At 29.6% G+C, this 12,034-nt stretch overlaps 2 protein-coding genes across 2 annotated transcripts; one reads left to right on the top strand and one right to left on the bottom strand.

Annotated features, from left to right (window-relative positions):
• Window positions 1-968: 968 nt before the first annotated feature.
• Window positions 969-2,906, top strand: LOC102597479 (cytochrome P450 78A7-like). The gene is made up of 2 exons (XM_006360247.2): window positions 969-1,958; window positions 2,084-2,906. Exons 1-2 carry the CDS (start codon window positions 969-971, stop codon window positions 2,705-2,707), a joined length of 1,614 nt encoding a protein of 537 aa, XP_006360309.1. The 3' UTR covers window positions 2,708-2,906.
• Window positions 2,907-7,052: 4,146 nt separating this feature from the next.
• LOC102597149 (laccase-15-like) lies at window positions 7,053-11,000 on the bottom strand. The gene is made up of 6 exons (XM_006360246.1): window positions 10,923-11,000; window positions 10,631-10,782; window positions 9,900-10,144; window positions 9,642-9,770; window positions 7,975-8,943; window positions 7,053-7,183 (listed from the first exon to the last, which is right to left on the bottom strand). The coding sequence occupies exons 1-6, from the start codon at window positions 10,998-11,000 to the stop codon at window positions 7,053-7,055; spliced, it is 1,704 nt and encodes a 567-aa protein (XP_006360308.1).
• Between the last annotated feature and the right edge of the window lie 1,034 nt (window positions 11,001-12,034).

Genomic DNA, 12,034 nt, shown 5'->3' with positions numbered 1-12,034 from the left:
AAATTCATTTAATGTCTATAAATTATCTATCGTAAAATTCAATCGTTATCCTGTTTTAGAATTCAAAATTATTAAACTTAAATTTTAAATTCCCCTGTTACAACTCCTAACTTCATATTTTATTCTAAGAGATTGTTGCCTTAGTGAACTTTAACATTTGAGTTTACACTTTGGAAAGTTTAACGAGGTTTCTTTGTGATTTATTTTTTATTTTATATATTATATATATGTCATTTAAATATTTTGATTTGTTATTATAATTGTGATATTTTACATAGTTTTCAAATATGTAAATTTTCTCTTTAAGAATGTAAAAATTCTCAATTCAAATTCACAGTCATTCTGTAACAAAACATTTCAACAACAACATATTCAGTAATGTAACAAAATATTTCAACTAGTATAATTAGACTATACAACATGATAGCATGAACCTTAGTAAAATTATTTAAGATGCGAATAAACTAACTCAGATAATGTGAAGTGGGAACCTATGTAGACTTTTATATCACATGAATCAGTAATGTAACAAAATGTTTCAACTAGTATAATTAAACTATACAACATGATAGCATGAACCTTAATAAAATTATTTAAGATGCGAATAAATTGACTCAGATAACGTGAAGTGGGAACCTATGTAGACTTTTATATCACATGAATCAGTAATGTAACAAAATGTTTCAACTAGTATAATTAAACTATACAACATGATAGCATGAACCTTAATAAAATTATTTAAGATGCGAATAAATTGACTCAGATAACGTGAAGTGGGAACCTATGTAGACTTTTATATCACATGATATTGCACATAATTCTAGAAGTTGCCTTTTTGTTATACCAATGAATTGCCTCCTACTTGTAAACAAGCTGCCTATTTAAGCAGCAACTTTGATCTCCTCTTTCACCACATTTACTCAATAATTACACACAAAAACACACACAATATCATACTCTTATTTTCAATGTCTTTCACCTCAATTTATGAGGATTTCACTTGGTGGATGTTTACTTTACCACCTATTCTTGGAACTCAAAACTTTTTTACCCTTTTGATTCCGACTTTTGTTGTCTTTATGGTAATTACCATTTTCACTTGGGCTTTTACCTCCGGCGGCCCGGCTTGGAAAAATGGGTTGAACTCTATGGGCCGGGTTCCAATTCCCGGGCCAAGAGGTCTTCCCATTTTCGGTAGCTTATTCAACTTGAGCCATGGCTTGGCTCACCAAACCCTAGCTTTTACGGCTTCGGCTTATGGTGCCACACAAGTCATGGCTTTTAGCTTGGGTTCAACCCGGGCTATTGTGTCATCTGACCCAACCATAGCCCGGGAAATCTTGACCTCCCCACATTTCTCAAACCGACCAGTTAAAAAATCAGCTAAACAACTCATGTTTAGCCGGGCCATCGGGTTTGCACCCGATGGGACATATTGGAGGCTCTTGAGGAAAATTGCATCGTCACATTTCTTCGCTCCTAAACGAATTTTAGCCCATGAGGGTGAAAGACAACTAGAATGCAACTCAATGTTAGTGTATATAGCCAAAGAACAAAACATGCATGGCTTAGTAACTATAAGAAAACACCTTCAATTTGCTTCACTTAACAACATTATGGGAATTGTATTTGGGAAAAAATATGAAATGAATATTGAAGAGAATAAAGAAGCTAAAGAGCTTCAAGAAATTGTGAATGAAGGATTTGAGCTATTGGGAGCTTTTAATTGGTCTGATCACTTGTCATGGCTGAATTATTTTTATGACCCTTTTACCCTCAAGGAACGTTGCGCGGCACTTGTCCCTCGTGTCGAATTCTTCGTTAAGAAGATGATTCAAGAGCACAAAAATGAAAATTCCAAAAAGATTTTAGAAGCTCATTGTGATTTTGTTGATGTTTTGCTAGCTTTAAATGGTGAAGAGAAGCTACATGAGGATGATATGGTGGCTATTTTGTGGGTTAGTATATGTTACGTAATTATGTATAGACTTTATCAAAAAAATATTACGTTCTTATGTAAATAAGTTTTAAAATCTATATTCGATTTTGGCTTTAGGTCACTAATTCTTTTTTCTCCTTCCAGGAAATGATCTTTCGGGGCACCGATACAACAGCATTACTAACAGAATGGGTCATGTCTGAACTAGTCCTAAACCAAGAAATCCAAGAAAAAATTCATAACGAGCTACAAACTATAGTAGGAAAAAATGAAAATGTAAGAGATGCTCATATTTCCAAATTACCCTATCTTCAAGCAGTAATAAAAGAAACATTACGATTACACCCTCCGGGCCCACTCTTATCATGGGCCCGTTTATCCACGTCTGACGTCCACCTCAGCAACGGAATGATTATTCCGTCCAACACGACCGCGATGATCAACATGTGGTCCATCACTCATGACCCTAACGTCTGGGATAACCCGTCCACGTTTAAGCCAGAGAGGTTCTTGAAATCCTCGGGAGGGATGGATTTTGATGTGAGGGGTAACGATTTAAGGCTGGCGCCTTTTGGAGCCGGACGGAGAGTTTGCCCCGGGAAGAATTTAGGGTTGGTTACTGTGAGTCTATGGGTGGCTAAGTTGGTGCAACAGTTCATTTGGGTTGAAAATGAGACTCACCCTATTGATCTTAGTGAAGTGTTGAAACTTTCTTGTGAAATGAAATATCCACTTTCAGCTAAGGCTGTTCCAAGAATTCTTGATTAGGGTTTTGAAGTACTATACGATCGTCGGTGTAAATAGTGTTTACACGATCATCAGGTTATATTTCGTAACATGTAACTCATCTTATTTTCAAGATTACAAATCTCATATTTTGAGGAGGCTTACCTATAGATATCCTTTGAATGACCTGATAGTGTTAAAAAATATTCACGCTGACGATGTGTTGTACTACTATATTCATAGAAGCATATATAAGTATATATATATATATATGTATACTATTTCTAAGTATTTAAGGAAAAATAATGAAGTTGTTGAGTGATTATGACTAATGTAATAAGTCTTTAGTTTCTGTCCGGCTACAAGGTTGTATTAATAGTTTAATATTGTTATATTTTATACTTTTTTTCTCTCACTTTTGTAATTGTATGAATGATCAATTTGGAAAAGTATATTATAAATAAATAAAACATGGTACCTGTGTTTTTTTGTTATACTGTTTTTATTTTTTATTTTGAGGGGTACTTTTTTTTTTTTACTTTTCTTTCTTCATACTTTTTAATTTAATTTCCTTTGAATTTTTTTTTAATTTACTTTGGTCAAGTGTAGAATTAATTTAGTAAAGCTAATTTTTGTCCGTACAATAGTTATTAATTCAGTGATAACTTCAAATTTTAAAATTTAATGTCATATAACTATCAAAATTTTAATTATACCACATAAATTAAAACAAATAAAATACGATTTTTCTCTCTTAGAAGCGTGTAACGTGCGGAAAGATTATAAATCAAATAGCTGTCTTTTATTGGAAATTGAGTCATGAAAAGACCTTAATTAGTTCTATGCTTTTTCGTTATCTTTAGCAAAATAAAACAAAAAGTTAGTCCTATAAGAATACATATTTAATTGTTAAATTGAGCCTTTGAGAGTGATTTGATCATATTAATCAACATATAGTACATATAAATTAAGAGGATTATATAAAGACACGTATCGTTTGTTTGAGACATTCATTTTAGAACGAGTAATAATACTTTTATTAGAAGCAAATCAAAGAAATAATATTTAATTAATTGAACATCCTCTAATGTATATGTTTTGGGGTGGGGGCATTTGAGTACAAAACAACATATATATACGGTAGTCAAACCTCCAATGCGATCAAATATCGATTGAGAAATCAGAAAAAGTACATTGAGCTTTGAGGTGATCACCTTTATCATAAAATCTACTTCCTCCGTTCCAAATTACATGCGTTTTAATTATCATTTTAAATGTAAACTTGATAATTATTTTTTGTTAGAACTTCTAATATGAATGAGAATGCAAGTATTTAAGAGGGAAAACATTAGTCTAGTTTTATTAAATAAAAAATAATTTAACCTTGTTCTATTTTAAATATATTCAGGTTTTTTTTTTTTGGTTTCTCACCCAGTGTGTATCCACATTAAAATTTAACTAACATCAAATTCACATTAAAAAGTCTTACATTGAAGGATAAAACACTTCCTAACAAACACGACTTTAAAAGACCCATGTTTTAGACCAGAGGTGAATGTAGTATTTATATTTTAACCAAAAATTAAATAATTAATTGTGGAAGTTATTTGTTTGAGAAGATTATGGATCTTTAGGATTTTGAATAAAACTTGGTCAAACTTCAACAACCTTATCTGAAATTGATGACCAGGGAACATGTTCTTGACCTAACAAAAGCTACGTACCTTTTCAAAATAATTTAAAACACTAAAAGGTGGAACACTAAAATAATAATAATAATTTAGAACATCAGAAGTTTGAAAAATTATTGCTAGAAAATCTACAAAGATTGATGTTTGGACTATAAATTGACACACCTCTCGATAGTAAATACATGATCATTGATTAAATATAATTAAATATTTAATACGGATAATTTTTTATTTCTTCCGTACTAACATAACATTAAGAGTTATTTGGTGTGAGATATGAGGTATGAGGTATAAGGTATAATAATTTATGATCGCATCATTTTTGTCATAATTATGAAATAAATTATCTTGTATACATGAATTATGATTGATGAAATAACTTATTCTCGACCAAACGAATCGTAAAATTTACTCTTAACGACTAGAGGGAGGAAGCAGTAGGATAAGAGGGGAGCACCGACTATATGTTATAAGAATAAAGACAAAAATCTCACATTATTTATATTAAATTAAATAATTTACAAAAATAACAAAATAATAATACTTTAATAATAATAATCCAGATTTTAAGAAATTGGGCTATAGAATTGATAGGTGTTGGTTGATTGGCCTGCATTTATGTTCTTTGCCTCAAATTTACCCAACATTTTATTAATAAATTTAATAATATATGTGTTTCAAAGTCAAAATTAATAGAAAAAGGAGAAGAAAAGAACGTTTGAAGAGACTTGATTTTAATTAGATTTGAAAAAAATATTAAAAGAGCATTTAAAGAAATTCATGCATGCATGCAAGTGATTAGTGAATGTCAAGTCTCGTAGATAAAATTGAAACAATACATAAAAAATTAGCATAGCTCTGACTCGACAAAAGGATGACAAGTAAATAAAAAATATTCCAAACTTTTAATTAAAGATTTTTCATATGTGAATGACTAGTTGATTTCTAATTAGCAGTAAAAATGAGAAAGAAAGCTTTTTTGAAAAAAAATCTTTTAAAATAAGGTGAAAATTCAGATAGCCAATCAATTAACAAATCAATTTAGTTTTCTTTAAATTTTGTTCACATTTTAAATCTAAAATAGTATTCATCTTATACTAAGAGGAGGGGCGGGATTATTGGGAAATATGCATTATTAGAAGGGAGAATAGACGAACAATGTCGTTTTTTATCGCTTATTAATACCAATAAAGTGAAAAATTCAGATAGTCAATCAAGTGATAAACGAAAGATAACCTCTTTTCTTCAGTTATGTCTCATGATAAATTTTAGGAATGACAAAGATAATATCCATAGTAGTGCTCTATAGCTATCGTTTAGATAGTGGCGCTCCATAGCTATATTTATGTTTGCTATGGAGTTTCTCTGATTTGTATAATTCGCTAAATACGTCCAATTTATATACAAATTGATCACTTCTGTATAAATTTATTTATACATTTGGATAATTCGTATATGAAACATTTCAGTTTTTTCTATATTCGTACATGTATATAGTACATGTTCGTCTTTACTTATGATAATTGCATTTGTATATTAGATGTAATTTGTAATGTATATGTGTTTTTTGTTAGGCTTGTCCATTGTATATATACATATAGTTGTAATTTGTATATGTATATGTATTTGTATAAGTATATATATGGAATCTGTATGCAAATAAGAAACATATATTAACTGTAATTTGTACAAGTATATGTTCTTTTGGTTGTGTTTTCAGTTGTATATGTATATACGTATAATTTGTATATAAATAAAAATCTGTATTAGTTGAATCTATATATGTATATGAAAGTTCATGAAAAAAACTTAAAATATACAGAATACAAAGAAAAAAAAATATAAAATTGATTTCAACACGTTTTTTGCGCCCACCTTAAATTTTGATGGCACAATCAGAAGGGTAATGGCGAAAATTTAAAAAATAATGTGGGTGAGAGAAAACTAATTTGGGTGAGAGATTTTAGGAGAAAAATGGTGTAAATGGGGAGAGAAAAGAACCGCTTTGATTTGTATATCTCTTTATATAAATATAACTTTCGTTTTTATTTATTTAAGTTAATTAAATACAAAACAATGGATTCTGCCGGATGGCAAATTATGTGGAACAGTAGCTCCGAATTGGAAATAAAGTAAACTATAGTTGTAACATTTAATATTGCTATTTCATACAATTTTTCCTTTTTTTAGCCCATTAACCGGATTGAACAGGTCCACTAAAGGATGGATATGAATCGGCCCAAGTAGATATAGTTACATTTTAATGTTCTAATGTTTTTGGGTGATTTAATTTATAAACAACAAATTTATAGATTTTATATATTCTCATGTTTTTCCTCTTGTATATTAAAGAGATTATTCACATTTTATAAACTGTAAATTTAAGTAGCGTAAAGATACTACGATCGACGAGCCAACTTTAGAAGTCGTATACTATTGATGTATAATTTACTCATCAAGTTATATATTCTCGTGGAAAATTTTTATGAAATAAGACCAAACAATAGTTAAATATATATATTCATTTAAATTACTGAATACGCCTCTGATCATAACAATTAATTTCAGTTCAAGTACTATATATACACAAGCACACTATTGAATATTCCACAAATTCTACTTATAATAATTAGGATAATTCCCTTCACTAACATAACTATATAGTATATATTAGTAATTTATAATGAAAGGAAAAATTAGCATGGTGGCATGTGATGAGGAGGAGGCAAAATATGTTCTTCTGGCTTGTGGCCATTTTTCACTAGAAATACAGTCTGCATTCCCCATGTAAGATGTCTCTCAATATGGCAATGCATAGTCCAAACTCCTATAAAAAATAATAACTAAAGAAGAAATTAGAAATTAAGATTATATATATACTATCGAAGTATATAACTTCATTTAATTCGATAAGTAAAAATGATAATGCAAGTAATTAAGGAAAGGAAAAATCCTTTTGGCCAGAAAATTTGGCTAGAATTTGGCCAGAATGGTATTTTACCTATGTTATTTTTATCTTTTAAAACATTTTTACCCTTTTAACTTTAATACCTTTTAATTAAAACATGGAAAAAGATCAGTTTATTTTAAAATTTAAAAAAATATTATAATTTTTTTAAATTTCTGGCCAAATTTTCTGGCCATTTAGCATTACCCGGAAAGGAAAATGTATACACACTGATTGTACTCCTAACATAACTTAACAACATTAATTATGAGATGTATTTGACTAAATTAACATAATCTACTCATAGTCAAATGTAACTTTAAAAAGAACATGAATAACAATAACTTCTTAATTTTTTATTTTTTTAAAAATCATTTTGTTTTTGTAACAAATTGTGAACGGCTAGAAAATAACTTGTTTTTTTAGTTCTAAAAAAATGATATTTATAAAGTATATAATAAACATTGCAAATGATAACTAACCTCCTATCATAGATTAAACTATATTGACAATGTAAAAAAAATTAAAAAATCATAGTATTGTCACTGTATATAACTTAAGTAAAAACAAAAGGTACTATTGATAATGTAAGAAAATGAAAAAATTTAGTGTTGTCAAACTGTAAGTGTATATAACTTAATTCGATAAGTAAAAACGAAAGACGTATATACCTGGATTGTCAGCTCTGAATCTAATAGCAATCCAACCATTTTTAGGCACAGCAACATTGTTCCTTCTAGGTGGATCAACAAGATTATAATTCTTAGGATCAGATTTTTCATCAAAATTACCTAATCCCCAACCAACAACATAAAAATTGTAACCATGTAGATGCATAGGATGATCTAATCCAGTGACCAAATTTGTCCCTTGTAACACCAACTCAACTGTTGTATTATACTTCAATACTTTCACTTGTGTCCCAAATTTAGGCAATTCAAGTTCCAAAGGCAAAACATCATCAGTATAATTAAAAACATATGGTGGAAAATCCGGAAAATCCATCCCAAACATGCCCTTAACACGATTATAATAATATGCCTCGAGTATATTATACCTTGGTGGTGTCAAAAAGCTTATATTGTTCATACTAGCTGATAATCGCGTCCCATTTGGCCCTTGACATGCCCTAGTATCATTTTTTGGGCACGGTAATAAGTTGACTGAGACAGTTGAAACCAACCTTGTTTCGACTTTAGTGGGGACAGATATCGGGTGGAGTTTCGAGGCTAAACTTCTTAGACTAGCACTGAAATTAACTGTTGAAGGTGTGTCATAGTAAGAAGGTAAATAAGGGAGTGAAATAGGTGAATTATTAAAATTGTAATTATTTTCTTGATATTTTATTATGGCTGTTGTTGTTGTGTTATTAAATTGGACATTTGTACCATTAGTATATGCTCTAGCAGCCATATAATAAAAAGTATTTGGATTTTGATTGGCTTTTAATAGACAATCAAATGTTTGACCAGGACTTATGGCTATAAAATCTCTTGTTAATGGCTTTGTGTAACTTCCATCTGTTCCAACAATTGTTAATTTGTGATTTCTAATTGCAAAAAATAGAATTTCATGCATTGCAGCATTTAAAATTCTTAGTAGATAAGTTTTTCCAGATTTAACTTCTAGCTTGAAAGTTCCTGCTCAAAAAAAAAGGAAAAAAAAATTAAGAAATGAAAAGAATGAAGAACGATAAAGTTTAACTTATATATATCGACATTGAAAAAAAAAGGTTACACGATATATAGCAAGTAATCTTTACCAATTATTGTTGCAAGTATTATGTATGATCTAAATTAAATGGGTAAATTTAAAGTTTTGGATTTAACTTATACATACAGTAAAGACTTTTTATATAGTTAATGTATTTAAATATGAAGTTTAAGTTATACACGTTGACAATTAAAAAAGGAAGAAGTTACACTATATGTATAGCAAGTAAATTTTACCTCTTATTGTTGCAAGTATTATCTTTTTGTTTTCAAGATTACAAATTTCACATTTTTTATTATATAATATTACCTATAGATATGATATTTCGTTATTGTTGACCTTACAAATGTAAAAGTTTCTTTATATAACGTAAATTAAACTCTTCAACATAATATAACAGGTCAAAATGTCTTATTTATAAGTTGCTAATTAATCCCATTTTTTATGTGATAATCATATGTAATTATCATTCAAGTAACCTAATAGTGTGATAATTATATTATGTATACTATTCATGTTTAAACGTCTAAACGCCATATAAAGTCTGATAACATATTAAAATTTGATTAATTTAAATTTATGTCACGTACTAGCGGAAAAAAAAGAAGAGTTCAATGATACCTACCATGCTTTGAACATGGGTAAAAATCACCAGGCTGACCATTAATCATAAAAGCATCAGAAGTCTTTGGCTGACCTCCTGACCCAACAAATTCATTTAAAACCTCCACAACACTATCCTTCCACCACTCACCTAACAATAATCAAATTTACAAAAAAAAAAAAAAGGTTCGTAAATTTTTAAACTAAAAGATAACTACGTATAATTGATCATATTATAACGATAAAAGTAAATTTTGATATTTGGAAGGAATAATAGTACCTAAAATAATTGGTATTTCAGCATGAGGCTTAGGGAAAGGATAACTAGTACCGGGCTTCGGGTAAACAATAATGGCACCATGAACCGTGGCACGCGCCCATTTGTTGTGCGCGTGCCACCAAATAGTGCCTTCTTCATCAGAAAGTATGATTTTTTGCTTGAATTTGGAGCCCGGTTGAATTGGACATTGGGTGATATACTCTGGGCCATCTGACCAGGGATTTTGTGGTTGTTTCACTCCGTGCCTGATATATAACATAATTTTGAAGTAAAATCATCAAATTATTATCACTTTTTTGTCCATCGATTCATCAAATTAGGTTGAAAAGAATAACATGAAACAAATATGACATCAACAACGCCTCAAAGATGAAATTCAGGATCGAAATTTACCATTTTTTTTGTATATGGTACTATGTTGAGTTATTTTTCCTTAATAGAAATTAATTTTATGACTTTGGTGCAATAAACTGAAAGTTGGATGACTATCCGTGAAACTAATTTGACTATGTTACTTTATCAAGTTATTCAAGTGCTAGACATATGGAGTTCATGTACCACAAAAGTGTATATACAGTACAGGGTACAAGTTCTCCTTGTAATAAATTCATTTAATATGTACATATTATTATATTAGAAAGCAGTAACTCAAAAGAGCTAAAATTTTAAAATATTCTTGAAATCAAATCCTGAATTTGTCTCGAAATATATAGGGTGTATATACTTCTTACCAATGAATAGTGATATTATACTTGCTATTGTTATGGACATGAACAATAAGAGTAGATCCTTTGTTGGCATAGATGGTTGGACCAGGAAATTTGCCATTCACAGTTAGAATTTTCTTTGATTTGCAAAGTCTTTCGATCGAAGTTTCTTTAACCTGCAACGCAACGTTTGTTCATGTACAACATGTATGTATGTATGTACAAATTATTAGTTATCGTACCTAGTAACTTAAAATATCTAAAATTCTGAATCAATAAATTTCAAACTCTAAGAAAATTGCAAATTGATACTTACAATGAAATGATAGTGGTTGGCAAAAGCTACGTTGGCAAGAAGAAGTATGAGAAATAAAGTATATGTTTTCATAGCCATCTTTTTGAAGACTCAAATTATTATTAACTCAGCTTGATCAAGGAATTTATAATGGTGGTGGGAGTAGTTAACTTAAAGAAGTAATTAATGAAAAGTAGACAACAAATTAAAGGATTAGTTAAATGTTGCACATTAGAAATAGTATCAAGAAAATGTGAAGGTCTTTACAAATAATTAATTATTAGGACTTTTCTTAGTATAGTAAGTACGTTTTAGGTATGATACTTTTAGAGATTGATGGAGCCATAATTTTTAGTTTATGGCTTTTGAAACACGTATACTTGTTTATATTTATCAGGTTTTTGATAGATTACTCATATGTATTAGATAAATTTGTCAATAAATACAGGGCTTGAAGGTTCAAGCTCATGAGTCTTTCCGAACTCATAACTGCAATATTGGCTCCGTTCCTGAATACTATCATGCTGGTCAAACACATGAGGAAATTCTTTTTTTCATGATTGGTGCAGGTAAGATTCGAACTCAGTACCTCTATCTGCTTTTGATATCAAGTGAAATATGTGACCATTCTAAGTTGTGATCCACGTGGTAGTATTTGGTTTAATACAAAAAATTGCTAATTTCTAACGAAAACTATCGAAATTAGGTTAGTCAATAATGTTATCAACAAATTTTTCTCAGAAAATTCCTTATTGCCGAGTACTCAAATATTAAAGAAACGTCTGATAGAAATTAGTGAACTCTTGGTAGACTCATTTCATTTTTGAAATTATGCATAGATATTTACTATTTATTGATTTAAATAAATTTGACACATAAATTTATATTTTGTATCGAAAGTACTAAACTCAGATGAACATGATCGATGCTCCAAACTAGGGGTGTACAAAATTGAACCGAAAACCGAACCAAACCGTAAATCGAGTCAAATCGGAAAAAAAACCTGACTAGTGGTTTGGTTTGACTTGGTTTGGTATTGGAAAAAAAAAATCCGACTATATTTGGGTTGGTTTGGTTTTAACTAAAAAAAAACAACCCGAGACCAAACCAACCCGACATTATATATGTAATTT

This window comes from Solanum tuberosum, unplaced genomic scaffold (genome assembly GCF_000226075.1).
Source record: "Solanum tuberosum cultivar DM 1-3 516 R44 unplaced genomic scaffold, SolTub_3.0 scf00314, whole genome shotgun sequence".
In the NCBI taxonomy this organism is placed as follows: domain Eukaryota; kingdom Viridiplantae; phylum Streptophyta; class Magnoliopsida; order Solanales; family Solanaceae; genus Solanum; species Solanum tuberosum.
This window is presented reverse-complemented; position numbering and strand designations above follow the sequence as displayed.

Coding starts and splice junctions, on each gene's coding strand:
- LOC102597479 (XM_006360247.2), top strand. CDS start 969: ATGTCTTTCACCTCAATTTATGAGGATTTCACTTGGTGGATGTTTACT. Junction 1,959..2,083: donor ATATGGTGGCTATTTTGTGG/GTTAGTATATGT, acceptor TTCTCCTTCCAG/GAAATGATCTTTCGGGGCAC.
- LOC102597149 (XM_006360246.1), bottom strand. CDS start 11,000: ATGGCTATGAAAACATATACTTTATTTCTCATACTTCTTCTTGCCAAC. Junction 8,944..9,641: donor TTACCCATGTTCAAAGCATG/GTAGGTATCATT, acceptor TTTTTTGAGCAG/GAACTTTCAAGCTAGAAGTT. Junction 7,184..7,974: donor ATTCAGAGCTGACAATCCAG/GTATATACGTCT, acceptor TATTTTTTATAG/GAGTTTGGACTATGCATTGC.